This window comes from Pelecanus crispus, chromosome 5 (assembly GCF_030463565.1).
Source record: "Pelecanus crispus isolate bPelCri1 chromosome 5, bPelCri1.pri, whole genome shotgun sequence".
Classification (NCBI taxonomy): domain Eukaryota; kingdom Metazoa; phylum Chordata; class Aves; order Pelecaniformes; family Pelecanidae; genus Pelecanus; species Pelecanus crispus.
In genome coordinates, this window is record NC_134647.1 from 56,965,504 (window position 1) to 56,983,103 (window position 17,600).

General features: G+C 35.5%; 1 protein-coding gene across 1 annotated transcript in view; it reads left to right on the top strand.

Moving 5' to 3' along the window:
• Window positions 1-17,600, top strand: part of CDC73 (cell division cycle 73) — a 113,888-nt gene that overhangs the window by 87,289 nt on the left and 8,999 nt on the right. The window contains exons 11-15 of the mRNA XM_075710888.1: window positions 4,682-4,739; window positions 7,839-7,874; window positions 8,256-8,343; window positions 15,321-15,482; window positions 17,363-17,463. Of these exons, the coding sequence (XP_075567003.1) occupies window positions 4,682-4,739; window positions 7,839-7,874; window positions 8,256-8,343; window positions 15,321-15,482; window positions 17,363-17,463 (445 nt within the window). The remainder of the gene's footprint in view (window positions 1-4,681; window positions 4,740-7,838; window positions 7,875-8,255; window positions 8,344-15,320; window positions 15,483-17,362; window positions 17,464-17,600) is intronic.

Below are 17,600 nucleotides of genomic sequence, written 5' to 3' on the forward strand. Positions count from 1 at the left end.
AGTGAATGTGCAATGAAATAGTTAAGAGTTTTTGAGGTTTTTTCCTTCTATTATCTGTATCTTGCATAGCCACAATAAGAAACTTTTAATAGCTTTTTTTGTGCTTCAAGAGAGTAAACTGACTTGGGTATATATGAAATGTGGCTCCAAGAAAAAATTCTACCAGTATAACATGTTTTATTGCTTAAAACATGAGGGTTCATTTCTTAAAACATAGCATGAGTTATGTTCAGGCAATTTCTGATTCCAACTGAGAAATGAATGAAAGTAACTTACCTGTGGATGTTAACGCTTGTTTAGTCTTAAGAAAAGTGCTAGGTATCTACAATATAGACTGTTTTCTAAAATACAGAAAAATACTAGTTAGGTCCTGATATCAGATGAATATTGCTAATTGGTGATTTTTGCAAATTAACACAAAGAATGACAGGTTTTTTTTACTTTAACTAAACAAACAAAACGTACAAATTTAAGGGACTGTAAGCAAGAGACCTAAACCAACTTCTTATTGTAAACATAGTTTACTCACAAAACTTGTCAGAGCACATAGCAGTGTCTGACTTTTTAAGACAAAAAATTGTATGAAGGAATGAGGGAAGAAAAGAACACACTAAAAGCTTAATTACCAGGGCATACAATAAGAGAAGTCAGTCAGTTATCCTTCAGGGTGTGGGTTTTTTTTTTTTCCTTGTTTGACTAAGTGGGAATCTGGATTTTTTTTCATATGTATTAACTAACATGTTTTCTATTCATGCATTGGTTTGCAAACCCAATATTTTTAGGTGTTTAGGTAGGACAATGGTAAATAGCAGAAGGCATACACTAACACGAAAAGCTATTGAGCAGACATTTTGTAAATGTCTAATATGATAGGAAACATTAGGACTGAGATGGAGTGAATTCCACTGAAAAGTATATACAGTTGTGTATCTAAATGATGCAGTGAAATCCAAGAAAGTATGAATCTTTTGGTATCTGTTTTCCTGATTTCATTCTGTGTCAGGTTGTTGCTTCTGAATGGTTAAATACTCATATATTTAATGTAAATCGTAAGTAAACAACATATAACCTTCTATGGTAAATTAGCACAACTAAACCAAGTAACGTGTTTTTGATTAAAATACGATGTTAAGTGGTCGTCTTAAAGAAGATTTGTATTTTTCAAATTACATGGTTTTGTTACTAAATTAGTTTCAACTTATGAATATTCATAATATGCTCCTTAACAGTCTCAAACGGCTTATGCATAAGAATTAGGTATGTCATCTTCAAGCAAAACTGTTAAGCGCTGAGAAACTTTGAGGAAATGAATGTTCTTTAAATAGCTAAACGGTGATTTCTGCTGCTTCTGATGCTTAGGGTACAGCTGCACAAACAAAAGCTCCCCTAACTGGAGTTTGAATTTGCAGTGCGCTAGTTACTTAAGAGTAACTTTTACACTAAAAGCTTCACATTGGAAGATTTGAAATATCTTACTGTATGCTCACTGAGAAATAAGCTACTGGCTTTACAAGGGGTTAGAGCATGCAACTGAGAAGTTGCCTCTGAGTAGCTAACAGGCCATAAATTACCAGCAGCACTTATGTTGTGTGGTTGAATGAACCAACAATGAAGTTTACTCTGTCAACTTAATTTTCTTTTCCTCTGGGAGAAATCCTAGCATGTAGTTCTCTGTTGTTATACCTGCTTTGTAAACAGAGCTTGTATCATAAATTAGTGCGTTGTTACAGGAAAAACGTATACCTCTATCTGAATGCTTTTAAAAAGCATTAATTTTGTATGTAAACTCAGCATCTTTTGTTTTCAGGACAGTGTGAAATGTTAGCAAAATTGTCCTGCTAATGACTTCCTTATAGAAAGCAGGTTTTCTTCTCCACTTAGTGTATCTTGTCAACCATCACTGCTCTGTAATTTTGTTTCTTCCTCATCTTAATAGTATACTTTTCTCCTTACAAACCATTTAAGAAATGTGGGGTTGAAATATTGATCAGAGCTTCTTTTGCTACATTGTCTGCAGTTTTTACATAATAGGAGGTGGTGATTAGGTCACTGATACACAGAGAAGAGATGTAAATGAGTTACAAAGGATGGATGTTATGCTTTCAGGAGGTGACAATTGAGCTTCTGTGCTAAGATGCCAGAATATCAGGAGCTGTGAGCTGCAGTTCATCCATGAAATTATCACAGTCAAAGGCAGTGATTTAGCTGTGACCTCTATCATTTATTGATTTGTAGAAATTGTTCTTACAAATAGAAAGGTTGTAGGCATGGAAGTGGAAGCCGTCTTTTGCATCTACTAATTTAAATTACTTTATTTCCTACCATTAATCAGATATTTTCATGTGATTTTTTTTTTTTAATGTGCTTTCTTGTTGTTGTTTTGCAGCTGGTGTGTTTTGTTGGTTTTTTTTTTTTTTCTTTTTGTTCAGTTGCAGTGTTCTCAAAGCCCTGCCTTTTTGTTTTAGGTTTCTTCACTAGGTTTCCCACTAATTACTTTAGAGAACACAATTCAGAGGAAAGTAGGAAAAGCCCCCAAATAGATCATTTGCCAATTATTTTGTTAGGCTCAATTCTATGTATATTCTGGTGCTTTATGGACATTTTGGTGAAGAGAGGAATCACAAGGACAAGTCATATGGAAACCAAAAACAAGGCTCTGATTGTAGTTTCATTATAATTCTTTCCAAGGCTGCAGAAAAACTTCAGAATTTCTGAAGCAGCTCCTGGTTCCCTCCCTTAGCTGCAGCTGCTGTAGGTCCTGCAGGGTGTGTTTAAGATTTGGGAGGCACTGAATAAGTGGAAGGGGAGGCTGAAAAGTTGCATTACTGATTCTGTAGGGGAGGAAGGAGGAATGGACGTGTGGGACTGCAGACAGCAATAGTTAAGCATCCAAGCAAACTGGATTTGATTTAGAAACTTGAAACTTAGTATTGCAGGAAGTGACGTTTCTTAGGCTTGATGGTTTTTATTCCATTTCATAAAGTGCTTTGAATTTCAGGAGATGTTATGGGAGAATTCTTGGTATTTCTTCAACATGTGTAATTAATGCACCACAGGAACAGTCTTTTCACACAGAAAATTACATTTTTGTATAGAAACAGATGCAAAATGTTTTATTTCCGCTTCCTTGGTGAAAAGAAAGGTGGTGATGTTTCAAATAACTGCTGTTTCACAGTTGCAAGGCTTCTCTCAAAGGTAGCCAGCCTTTCCTGCTGCTCTTCCTTTACAGTGTGGTATTCTGATTTTTATCATTTACTGCGTAATTATTGTGAAAGGACATTGGCAAAAATACCTTTTCTCAGATACTAAAAAAAGTAAGTCTTAAAATAACAGTTACTGACTCGAGTGTCCTACATAATGTTGGTATTTTAATAAGCAGAAAAGAGTACAGCAAAACTCAAGTTTAATCCGTTTCTTGCAATGGGGGGTTAAATCCTTATACTGAAGATTAATAGGAGGTTGCTGACTAAAAGTTACAAAAGCTGCACGCTGTGCCAAATGTCAGCTCCAGTCTATTGTAACTAATCATGGGTGGCTTTGACTAAAGCTCAAGGAAGAGATATTTTGAGTAAATTTGTGTTTTCTAAGGGCTTTTCAAGTGATCTTCTCTTCTATTTGTACTTCACAGTTCTTGAGATAAAAACGGAGTTTTAACTTTCATGGTGGAAACTTAAAAGCAGTTTCTTTAAGTGTTATTTAAATCATGTGTAGTCCCCTGCTCATTAGCTTTTTTTATTTTGAATTACAGAACATACTGTTATTTATGTGTGGACATACAAATGTGATAATGCCATACTGGAGTCCTTTCCAACAGGTTTTCCCAGGGTGGTATCTCTGACCTTTCTGAGTGTCTCACAGTTGAAGGATATGCTTCACATAGCATTTAAGTAATTTTCAGATGAAATTAATGGTTTCATGTTAAAAGGCTTTCTGTCAGCCTTGCAAATTGAAGCAGCTGGAATATATAGCATTTTTTTACAGCGTTAGTAATATTGTTAGTAATGTATGTTTTGTTCAGTGAGTTTTCACAGAAGTAACTGAGAACGGAATTTGTTCTTGCAGGAATTGAATGTTGCTTTGGAACCAGACATGTGTGACCTCACTGTTCTCTTACGTGGTGTGTTGACTCTGCAGAGTTAACAGGAATAAATAGTAGTGCAGGTCTTTTGTTTGTTACATTAAGGTAATTGGATAAGGCATGAGCAGAACTAATTATCATGAGAGTGCTATTTCTGGGCACTAAAACTCTTCAAGGCAGGAATGTGTTGCAATTTCTTGGTCCTAGTTTTCCATCCGGAGTATAAGCAGACCTTGTTTTGAAATTTCTATAGCCAATTGCTTACATTTACGTTATTAACCCTTGGTGAAAGTGTTCGTAGTTAAAATGAAACAATACTATAAATAGAAAAGGTTTCTTTGAATACAGAAAAAACGTTTCTGATTGGCATTTGATGGTTAAAATGTAGATCTGTAAAAGCTTATGAGGTTGTCTGTCCTCTCCAAGTCTAAAACAGAATCTGTAAAGAGTTTTGAATATTGTCACTGTTTTCTTTCTTCTCTTTAATGGAACCTTACTGCCCTCATTTTCATGATACCCTCTGTAGCTCTGTGTTAATTTAGAAAAGCCATGTACCTGACAAGAAGGCCAGCTGTTAATGTTACCTCTTCTGTCTTTTAAAAGGAAGGTGCTTCTGCTCGAAAAACACAAACTCCAGCAGCACAGCCTGTACCACGACCAGGTAAGGTAGCCTACTATCATTTGTGCTTCTGTTCCAGGTAAGTATGAGTTGCAAAGAACTACTATTTAAAACTTTAGTTAGCTGAAGAATGAAGTGGGGATCATTTATTTGTGGCATTTAACTGCATGTGTATTGGAAATAACACACGACTTTTCTGTTAATGTGATACCATGGGGCTTAGGTTCATTCTCTTCAGTGTGTTGCCCAATTAACCTATTGAAAGGATGCGCTAGTGAAATTAAACAGTGACAAACTTCTTGGTTGTCAGCTTGGTAGTTCACAAATGCCAGCTCAAATATATAATAAGAGCTGGTTAATACTCCAGGGAGAAACAACCTAAATAGAAAAGCTAATCTCAAAAAGAGATATATTATTACTTCTATTATTAATATATCAGAACTAAGTCTTTCTCTGAATGTGTTATCATTACTTCTTCACACTTCTTAGCACATACGGTATTTGCAATGGGGCCAGAATCCTCAACTAGCTTTTTAGTTAGTAGACTTTAGCTACCAAGTCCATTTTGTATGTCAGATTGAATCTCAAACTGAGATTCAAAAATAGAATGATATAAGTACTTTGTTTTGTTTTAATGAGAAACCCTTAGCGAGAGTTTTTAAAAGAGTGTAAGGGGTACAGACAGTATATGAGAGGATTGGTGTTTCCCGACAGCTATGTGCATTTCTGCACCTAGTTTACATACTATGAGAATTTCTGGTTTGGTGGAAGAAAGTCTCGAGTGAAAGGTGTTATTTAAGAACAAGATGATGGTTACTGTTGTTATGAAGGTATTGGAAAGGGAACATTTGGAGGTTTTCGGAAACAAAGCTACCTTTTAAAATGAATATACTTTTTCTAGAAGTACTGCTGGAGTACTGTGTATTCTTGTTGAGACTACTAAATGCTTTTGATGCATGCCTTGCTAATTCGTTGAGATTTATTAGTAAGAATTAATGCTAAGACTTAATATTGTAAAAATTATTCTTCCCCAAAAATCTATTCTATTATTCAATATTCTCAGCATACATGAGTGCTGTTGTGCACAGATTCTTCTGTTTGGTTATTTTGGTACTAGAAAGGTCATGCTGCCTGTCATACTTATCTCACTAGTCCTGTTAAGCATAATAATGCAAATGGAGTTGACAGACAGCAGTATGAAAAGGGTAGAAGTGGCAAGAGCAGAAATTGGACTGAGTTGTCACAGGTCCCTGCTGCTAGCTGTGACTTCATGGGCATTAGCTGGCAGAAGTGTATTTTTTGTACGTTATACAGGTTATACTGATATTGCCCTTCTCTAAGGCCAGTCTAATCCATTATCTTGCATCTATATTGTAAGTTGAAGAGACAATAAAGAGGGGTGTAGTCAGATGAAAGTATATATCGCTTAATTCATTAAAAAAAAAAATTATCTTTCTGCCTGTTCTAGGATATTTTGGGGTCTGGAACTTTTAAAAAATCGGTTGTTCTGTTCTTAGCAGTCAAAGTATTTAAAATGTGCAATTCCCATGAGGATGCTGCTTTGCACGTTAGAAGCATTAGTTGAATTGGACAAAACAGTTGTACAATACTGATTTGAAAAAATATTTGAGATGTGCTTTTAATTTAAGATTTTTTTTTTTTTTTTTTTTTTTTTTGCACCTTTCTGCAGTACCTAGTTTTCTACTAACCTGTCTTGGTACAGCTATCGAATTTCTTATAGATGCTTTTCCCCAGCCCCCTCTGTTTTTGGTTTTTTGGGGTTGGGTTTTTTTGGGGGGGGGCAGCTAATACTGACCATATATTTCAGGAACTTTTTTTACATTAAGGTGATACCTAGATTTAAAAATAATAATAATTAAAAAAAATCGTTGGGTAGGTAGAGTTCATGTAGTTCAATATAGTGTGGCCAATTATATCTGTGCATTTGACAGTGTCAGGAAAAGATAATTAAGGATATGCTCTCAACAATGGCAACTATGTGTTGTGAATATTTATACTGTTCTAGGCAGTTTCTGAAGTGGTTGTAAATAAGCATGAGCAAGTTGGTGCTATGAAATTGGAAGTCAATTAATGACATTTGTCATGCATGGTAGCAGTTGAGACGAGTTAGTCTGCCTCAATCTTTCTACTACTCACCATTTTCTGATTTTGTGAATGAGGATAAACACATACGATGATAATCATCAAGCACAACAGTTCTTTCCTTAAGGTAGAACTCCTGAAAACTGAACTATAAAATGTTTATTTGGAGGAAGACAGGTTATTCAGTAATAGCACCAAAGTGAAGAAACATACATGGTTTTCCAACTTTGGACTGCAGTATCTCCTGTATTGAGGAGGTCACAACTTGGAAAACTGAAGTGGAAACACTTTACTGGGGAGGGGGGCGGGGGTGCAGGCAGGCAGGGAGGGAAGGGAATTCTTTGGTTTCTGTCTGGCCAGTATTGTTTGTGTGCTTTTGTTTGGTGGTTTGGGTGCTTTTTTGTTGTTTTTGTTTGGTGGGTTTGTTTTGGGGTTTTTTGTTGTTGTTTTGCATGAGTGCTACCATATCTGTCAAGTTTCATTGTTTTTGGCACCCAAAGAGCTCATGTAACTCAAACTGCAATCCAAAAATTAACTTGAGTAAGCCTGAAATTCTGATTTTGATTGTTCTATATGTGTTAAGAATAGCTAAATCCTGCAGATAGCATATACAATAATAACTATTAATGAAAAGGTGAGGGTCTGTAAAGATTAGTTTGTTGTGAAACAGTCTTCCTGTTGGTTCACCATTATTGAACTTAAGCAGCTTTTTTCAAGATTGCTGGCAATTTTTGTCAATGCTATAATGCCCCAACCTTTTGAAGAGGATGGAGAGGGATGACTAGTTTCAGTAAAATTAGGAGACATTGTCCAAACATCCGTTTCAGATGGTCAAAACCTGTTTGTCTTCTGAATACTGAAACCCAAAGTATAAATCCCTTCTTCAACTTTGTATATTGCATCTGTGAAAATGATCTAATGACTATATTATGACTCTTTGCTGTTCACTCCTGTGATGAAAAACATTGAAATGTTGCCTTGCAATGACATTTGTATTTATGTATTAGTTATTCTGCTATATTTTCTGTTTTTTCTCAGTTTCTCAAGCAAGACCACCTCCAAACCAGAAAAAAGGTGAGTCAATTTTACTTACACGATCCTTTTAATTTTTCTGTGAATTGTGCCTACTCTATCTTTTGCTGGAACCACAAGCAACGATATAAACACGCAGTGAAATGCAGTCAGCATTCTGTTTTGCTAAGTATGGGTCCTACATGTATTTAGAGACTCCTGATACAGGGGTACACTTTTTTGGTGAATGAAAACCTTCAGTGTAGGAAAGATTTACTGCAATTTTCATTGAATATTTTTCCATTATTTTGATCTGTTAAGCAAGAGTTTTGTTTTTATTTACAGTTCCTTTAATGAAAAAAAAAAAGGGCAGGCGGGGGGGCAACCGAAACCACAACAAAAAAAAAAAAATCCTGGGCAAATGTAACTTTATTATCTCTACAGGATCTCGAACTCCCATAATCATTATTCCAGCAGCCACAACCTCTTTAATAACGATGCTTAATGCAAAGGACCTTCTGCAAGATCTGAAGTAAGTAGCTGATTAGAAAATACTGTCTAAAAACTGTTTTCAGATATGAAAGTATACTAGTACCAAATTAGTAATTAAGCAAGAGGGAATATCTACTGACTTAAGACAAGCTAGTTTTGCAGACCAGTGTGTAAAAAGAAAAAAAAAAAAACAATTAATGCCTCTTGAATAGCAGAAAAAAAGCAAAAACTTATTTTCAGAGTATTTGCACGGTTGTGATCTGTGGGCCAAATGGGCAGATTGAGAAGAAAGTCTTACAGTACCATTTCTAATGTCTGTAGTGGTTTTCTTTCATGTTACATATATGCACACATGTGCAACCAATCAACGAACCCTTACAGTGGCAGAAGGCTTGGAGAAGATGAGCAAGGGCAACGTGCTCATAGAGCTCAGAAGAGATTTCAGGAAATGACCACAGTTTTTGTAAAGGAGAACGGGACCAGAGGGTGGCATCTGTTTTAGATGAATGGCTGTAGCAGCTGGGCAGGTCAGCTGGTTGTGTAAATACAGTTTGTTTGTTTGTTTTTTTAAAGTTCACTTACAACAAAAATAAGAATAAAGGATTGTCATTAAGTATTGATGCAAATTAATTCAGGGAAATATTAATGAGTTGCTAAAATTTGCTTATTGCATCATACATCTGATTCTAAGATTTAATTCATTATGGCTGAATGCAATCAACACTGCAAATTACTTTCTTCATGGCAAGGGTAAAATTCACTATTATGATTTAAAAAACAAACAAACAAAACCAAACAAAAAACCCAAAACATCTTTCTGCTTGTCCAACAGATCATGGCATTTAGAGTTGCCTATGTCCAGTTGATATTTTTGAAACAGGCAGTTATTTTCACAGAAAAATACAGTGTTATAGGTTGTCTGCAATGGTACGTTCAAAAAATGGAGAGCTCTTCTTTCATCCACTTTGCGTGTCCTTCATGAGACTATACACTGCTTTTCTTCAAAAATAGGCTCTCCTTATTGTGGTGCTACAGCTGTCACTGGAGTTGCCCTAGAATTTTTTAAAACTGTGCTGTGAGATACCAGGTGCCTTCTGATCTCCAGCTATTTCTAGTTCCTAGATTACTGCCCCATATCATCAAAGATCCAGTAAGCGTACTGGACTTTTTGGTGCCTCTTCTGAAATACTTAGTCAGAGGGAAGGCTAGCTTTTAACATTATAGTTTAATGTGCAAGCAGTTACTGGACTGATAGAATTGTGTTGACAGAGGATGTTGCTTGTTTGTGTGGGTTTTTATGTTTAAGAAGAAATTTCACAAGTTACAAGCTCTGGATTTTACATCTATATAATTTGTGACTTTCTGATATGGAAATAGCTATAATGGAATAAAGCACCTATATGTCATGTCTAAATTATATCTGTGCTAGGAGGCTTGCACTGTTTTCAGCTCCACTGGGGCAGAGCTACAGTTAACTTCTCAAGACCTGCCCCAAGAGGAGGCTGATCGTTAGAGTGCAAAGAACATGATCCAGAAAAAAAAAGAGATTAAGTCTAAGGGGTCAAAGGAGGACACTGATGTAGTTAACACATATGAAAGACAAGGTGAAGAAGCAAGGTATGTTAATGAATCAGAAATGCAATAGCAGAATTCACAAGAGCAAAATATTAATTTAGCCATGACAGTTCTAGCACTCTTCTAGAAAATATACCACCTGGCCTGTTTTGGGTTTGTTTTTTTTTTTCATTCAAATTTATTGAAGCAGTTTGTTTGGGAATGGCTGCAGGGTTTGTTTTTACTGTTCAGGTATGCAGAGTGTAGAACTAGCCTTGATGTAGAGTGTGATTGATAGATATGCGATGGTTTTCCAAGGAAAGAAGACTTACCCAATTTCTGCCTCTAAGTCACTGCTGCCTTTAACTCATTCCCCACTTTCAGCTAAATTTGACAGAAGACTAGAGATTTGGAAGACGCATGTCATTGGCACAAGTTTTGGAATAAAGAAATATTGTCCAGATAGAAAAGACACACCCAAATAAATACCCCTTATCTCTGCTGAGGAAGATGTAGGTAGATCTGAGTTTCTTGTATTTCTGGAGGTAATCAGCCTGCTTGTATTAGCCATCAGAGGAGATCAACGATATAGCACAGGAAGTGATTTTTGGAGCTGGAAGAGTAAGAGCCATTGCAGGGGAGACTGCTAAGAAATGTAGGAGAATCCTGGGAGAGTGAGGCCCCCAGGATTGTTAGAATATGGAAGCTGTGATACGTGTGTGACATGGCTGTTTACAGGCCAGCTTTTTCTTCCATGCCTGATACCAGAGGCAGCACAGTTCTGTGAAGTGTGTGATAATATAGAATGAGTATTTGTGTTTCATAAATAAAACCAACTTTTGGGATTCCCTCCATTTAAATGTTCCTTATTTTGTTTTAATAAACAATGGTGAAATTATAATTCGAGATCAAACCACTTAAAATCAAAACAGTCATAGCTGGGAATCCCTGTGTTTTAGGACAGTTTTTGTCTAGGATGCTGAATTTTTTTGTAAGTAACTAGACTGCAACACATTGTCACTTTGGATATCAGAAAAAGTAATTGCAGTATCATTGGCAGATATTTTAGATTGTTTGTTGTAAAAGAAACAGGACAGTCTTCATCCAGTACTATGGTAGGCAATACATTAAATTGTCAAGGTCTGAAAGAAACTTATTAATTACACCAACATTTTTAGTAACCCTTTTCATACCTCTGTAGTATGTTAGGGTTTTTTTCCTTGCCAAATTGGGTTGACATTTGTATGATGCTTAGCATGTTTAATTCATCACTAACGTTATGCTCGCTTTGGAGGTAGAGAATATGGAAAGCAGGAAAGCTATCATGAGTAGAATCTAAATGATTAGATGATGTTTATGTATTTTTATTATGATGATGCTTTTATTCGTGGTATGTTTCACCATATGTGACCAAGTAACTCGCTGAGATTTATCCAGCTTTGATATCAAGCAAACTATCTGAAAGATTCAGGGATGATGTATTACAAAAAAATACTTCGTTCTTCTGCAAAAATAGGTGTATGAAGCTTTTGATGCTGTAATCTAACAAAAATATTGAGGGGGTTGTAAAAATAAGTCTCCAGTTCTAAACGCAATCAAATGTTTATTACAATGGTCCTGGTTACTGTCCAGCATTGGAGTTGCCTTATTCTCTGTTCATGCATTTTTCAGTATGCCTGAGTTGGGGGCCAGAAAGTGCTGACCTGATCTCAGTGAAAATGTTTTAAAGTTAATACTAGCAATTGATGTGAGTTTAGTGCCTAGGCATGAGCAGCTCTGGCAGTTCAGTTGATAGCATCTTACCAATTACCTCCCATAATTTGATCTTGTTCAATCGCTTCCCTGTTACCTTAGGAAAGGGACCTGCTGTCTTTGTAAAGTGAGAGAGTACACCAGTTTTTATGTGAATAATGATTTTGGCAATTAACAGCAAGAGAATTGAGTGCTATTAATTTCCTAGTAGGGGTATAAAAATGGATTCTGAGTAGACATGGGATTTCTTTTTGTTTTTACTAGGGAATAGTAATCTGGAGAAGCAACAAAGAAATGTAAGCTCCTGCACAGTCAGGTTTCAGAACACATTCTAGTGTGTTGGATGATTAAAAAGGCATCAAGTACAAATGTGGAGTTAAACCACCAGCTATAGTATGTCGCAAATAATTCCCAGGAGAAGATGGGGTTTTTGCTGTTTTCTTTAATACTCAGATTTCTTAAGCTTGTCTTTTATGTCCAGGTAGTGATGGAGTAACCTATGATTGTATTTGTAATCATACAGTAATTTCTATTGATTCTCAACTCTTGAGCACATGGCTTTTATTATACTTACTGAATTGATGGTTCCCGGAAATGGAAGCATATATTTCATAAACTTTCTGTAAGCTGTCATTTATTCCTGTACTGTCTGTGTGTACGTATATGTAAGCATTTCCTTAAATGTTTTCTTTATGACAGTCATCTTCTCTACTGTGATTCTGTTCATTCATATTTTTTTCTTCAGAAAATTCAGATAACAAGATATTTTATGTTCTGTCCTGGAGAAGTGCATTCAAAAACATTCAGATTTTTACAGTAAATAAAACTGAAGCTATTGTCTAGAAGATATCTAACTGAGACACAACTGAATGGTGCCTTAATGGCTGTAACACAGTTTCTAGATGAAATGGAGAGAAACTGTCAATAAACTAGTGTTGAAATGAATTATTATTATTAAACACAGAAACATTTAAAGCTAGAAGTAGAATTGAGAATGCCTGTTTCAGCCAAATTTGAGGAGTCTCAGATACAGTGGTAAAATCGTTAGACTTTGTGGAAGAGCAATATGGCTTCTTGCCTAATTTAGCAGGGGTGGCTAGTTTTCCTCTTTCTTTAAAATGTGTTTGCTTCCTCACATTTACAAATTACATTAAAAATGTGACCTTTTAGATTGCTGTTTATGTGAATATTTGATTATCACCATAATATATGTATGACTGGTTTTTATTTACATATTCTGTAACAGTTTGTTCTCATTCAGTGCATGGGACAGGTAATAACAAAATACTTCTCAAGCTTTCCATTTTAGGTGATCCTGGCTTTTCATATAGATTTTGCCACTTGGGTAAAAGGTGCTGAGGGAGGTTTGTAACTTTTAATTTTTTTTTTTTTTTTAAATTTATTTCCATCTTTCCAGCCTAGATTCCTTAGTTCTGATGGGTGAGGAGAGTCTCATGAATGGTTTTCTTAAAAGCTGAAGACCACCGAGCAAATCTTCATATTAGGTTATAAAATACAGTTTCCTATCAGTTTGTATTGGCAAAGCAAAGCCTGCAACATGTTGGCAGGACAGGCCATTAGGTATGCTCATGATTAAAGTTGCACCTCACTTTTGAGTTTTTAGATTACCAACTTGACTAGAAATACTTAATTCTGATGTCATGTTAGGTAGCTTTTTTCCAAAGTAGCACTGTGTTGAATGCTCCTGTGTGTAGCACACAATTCTGCGTGTCAGTTGGTTGTGGTAGATAAAATATATGTGAATAATAACTGTTTTCTAATTACTTCAATTATTGATGAAATTACTGTCTTAACATTTTTGGGTTTTATAATATTCTAGGCACCCTAAGCGTACTTCTTCCCAGTGTATCCTATATAACTTTTTGTCTGTATTTTCTTTAGAATGGTGTTGATTTACATGTACTAGACAGATAAGCATAATTTAATTTATAGCTTATCATTTAACATCTGTAATGCTTTTTCTGTATTTGCAGTACTAGTCAACTTTAATGCACAATCCATGGTCATTTGCAGGATATTTTTTTAACTTTCCAGTGCAGTTGTATGCATTTGCACGTACTCTTCTGAAATTCGTTGTGACTTTCTGGTTTTGAAACACTGTTAAATCATTAAGAGTATAAGGGGGCTTCATCTGTTTATTTACATTAGGAAAGTAAAATAGTTTTGCTTGAAGGTTAATTGACAGTTTCCATGTGCTGCCTTAAAACATGTTTGCTTGGGGTTTTTTTCCCCAAATTGCCATTTTCTCATTGGATATAAGATGTTAGCAAAAACTAGTATTTTCCCGTTAACTGAATAATGACCTTTTCCTCATATTTCATTTTTCATTCCTTTTTTCTATTTCTCCAGAAATAGGAAGTGCAGTCTGCCTGTTTAAGCACATTCAAATTGGGTTTTAGTATTCAAATAGGAATAGGTTGAAGAGAACAAACAGAAATGATGCAAACAACTTACCTGAAAAAATGTAGTAAACTTTTAAAAAGCACCATCTGTACTCTAATGAAGAGAAATCTTACCAATTACATAGAGTACTGTGTTTTTAAAATGTAGCACCAATACTCCTGATAACTTTTGCAATTAAGTGAAACATAGTGTTTCTTTTTATCAGAATTTTTTGAAATGAAATGTCAGCAGCAAGCAGTGTTAGTAGTGCAGCTGGTTAGTTCTGAGCAGTATATTAGGAGAACATGGGTCTGAGCTCTGCTCTTTTGCTGCCTTGGTAGGTAATACTGGTCACATCAGCTTACCTTTCTGTGACATAGTTTTAGTTCTATAAAATGCATGATTTTGTTATCTTTCCTTGTGGCAAAATCCACTGAGATTAATCAGTAAAAATGCTTGCACTACTCTCGCATTTATGATGCCAATTTTTAGAGCTGTTCTGTGTATTTAATTATTTCCCTAAAGAAGAGACACTTAAAATGGAATTGCATTTGTTTTAAGGCGAGGGGCTGAAAAATCAAAGATCTGTAATTCATTGGGGGGGGGGGTGTCCATATCTTAAGCATTTATTTTTGTCATACAGAGATTACATAAGACATGAGGATCACATTATCGTTACTTTCTAAGCACTTAATCTATCAGAGAAGCTATTTAGGGGAAAAAAAAAATCCGAATTGTAGCATCATACATCATATTAACCAGATGAATCGCTGATAGTGTAAAATCACCATCATCCAAAAAAAATAAAACCTCACTCAAAAACCTTTTTGACCAAAAATCCCAGCTTTCTTGAGAAAACATAGTTCTGATGGCTCCAACAGCAAGAGCTCTAAAATTTGCTTTAGGAAGCAATTGTTTCTTAGTGCCCAAGCTTCCTCATGTTACCTTTGATCACTAAGAAGAATGACTTATAGCCATTCAGCACATTGTAATCTGGCTCCTCATCTGTAAATGCATTGGGTAAGGTTGGCAAGGAATGCCACGAATGTATAAGAACAGGTATGGCTGTAGTTTTGAGGGGCAGAGAACCTTTTAGTATGACTGTTTTTATCATAAGGGCTTAAGAAATATTGTTCTTGTGTTTTTTGCTGTTCTGCATAAGTAGTTATGGAGGCTTGGTATAGTGAAAATGAGATGGCTTCAGTGACTGTTGCCAATGATGCAAAGTTCTGGTAAAGTTGTTACTTTTCCTGCTGATTACATCAAATAAATTGCTTTTGTCTACTGAATGTTTCTTTATTCCCCAAGGTTTGTACCATCAGATGAAAAGAAGAAACAAGGCTGCCAACGAGAAAATGAAACTCTTATACAGAGAAGGAAGGACCAGATGCAGCCGGGGGGAACTACAGTCAGCGTTACTGTACCTTATCGAGTAGTAGACCAACCTCTGAAACTTATGCCACAAGACTGGTAAAATAGATTTCCCCTTTACAATATTTTTTAATTGGGAGAATACAGAATTTGGAGGGGACCAATAACATTCTACTAAACTGCATAAAAAATTAAGATATGGTTAAAAGAATGGATTTGATTCTTAACTGTATAGGAGTCTTTTCTTCAGGTGAAAATAATGTGACACTAAACTTCTTAAAAGAAATTTCTTAAGAAACCCAAGACTCTACATCTTAACAGTATGAGCAGCGCAACTATTTTTATTAGGTTTGCCTGATACGTTCCAGAAATTTGAATAGGAATATTCATATGAGTTTTCCAGTTCATGATACTGTAGTGTGCAAGTCACTGAAACATGATCTAAGAGAAAATCCCCCTTTCTTATCTGCTTTCTGAATGAGGTCTGTTAGAAAGATAAGTTTGTAGCCCTTCAGCATCTGACATTCTAACTTTTTTTAATAGTTTAAGAAAGAAAGAAAACACATCAGACAGTAAAGACTGAACTGTGGTTTCAGTAGTGAATCAGATTCGTTGAATTGGATTCAATGGTGGAAGCTTACTTCTGAAGGGAGAGCCCCAGTTGGGGAAAGGAAATCATAGATAGCTTTTAAGAAAAAGCTGCATATTATTTTGTCTGTAGACCATTCTTTGATGCTATGAAAACATATTTCTCTTTGAGCAGGAAAATTCTGGAGAAACCTCTTTTTGTTATTTGATGTAATGAATTAGGCAACATTTTTACTTTTCTCACAAATGTGAGGATTTTAGATACGCACAACGATGTTTTTGGTGGTTTTGTAACTTCCAAAGGATATTTTAATGGAGAGGAATACTTTGAAAAGGTCCTGTTCCTAAATTAATTATTCTCTTTATTGAGAACTTGAACTAATCAGAAATCCATGGTTTTGAAATTCAAAATATCAAATAGCACTTAAAATGTTTAGTGATCAAACCTTTAAGAACCATCTAAAATGGTTCCTAAAGTGCTCCTGACCAAAGAGATGAAGTGCTGTGGGTTTTTAGCTCATTTTTATCCAAGGGAGAATCAGACATTAGTATCTAGAAATTAACATGTTGCTGCTGGTTTTTTTTTTTTCCTGTTAACCATTATGAAACCTGCAACATCATTTTAAATGGCAAAGATTTAGTCTGTCTTTTAAGAAACAAAAAAAACCCAAAACTCCACCTTGGTTATTCTTTTCCACTTGGGATTTGCTAGACTTTATGATTAATTAAATTTGGGGATTAGATTAGGGACGTAATTATTTGTTGTAGTAGGTACAAACCATGACTGGATGATGTAAATGTTCAAGAAAAAGACCGTAGGTGGGAGGACATTTATTCTCAAAGGGTTGGGGTTTTTTTTAGTTTTATTAATATAAAAGCTTAATCTTAATAACAAATTTATTATCTTAGACCACAGGTAATGGTTACGTACCCTTACAATAAATGATGCACTTTGCAACCAGAGGCAGAAATTTAGCAGCTGTCCCTTCTCATAAATTTTTGGAATAGTTAACAGTATTCAGAATAAAAGCTTTTAAATTGATACGTGTCAGTTTACAGTGTTATTCATAGAAGATTATCTCTAAAATGTTGGAGCACTTTTTAAAAGCAAAGTAATAATGACAGAAATAAACACTGTTTGACTTCTTATAAATGTAACATGAGAAAGTGCACTGCATTCTGCAAAGGGATGGAGCTAAAAGTCCAGAAATATCACATGAATTTTTTTTTTCCTTAACAGAGAAAAAACAGATGTGCTGGAGATGAAGTTGTTGAATGTGCTATGCTGCTGTTACATAAGAAACTGCGCTAAGGTGTATTGCCTGTTTAAGAAAACATGTAATTTAGATGTTTAAGGCCATCAACATGTCCATCTCTTTCTGTGTTGGTAGGGATCGTGTGGTGGCAGTGTTTGTACAGGGTCCTGCTTGGCAGTTCAAAGGCTGGCCTTGGCTCTTGCCTGACGGATCACCTGTTGATATCTTTGCAAAAAGTAAGGGTTTTTTTGTTTGTTTGGTTTGGTTTTAAGTGTTTGGGGGGGCTGTTATTCTGTTTGGGTTTTTTGTGGGGTATTTATGCTTATGGCAAAGTAGTGCCAAAACACCAAAGTGCTGTTGGACTAGGATGGTT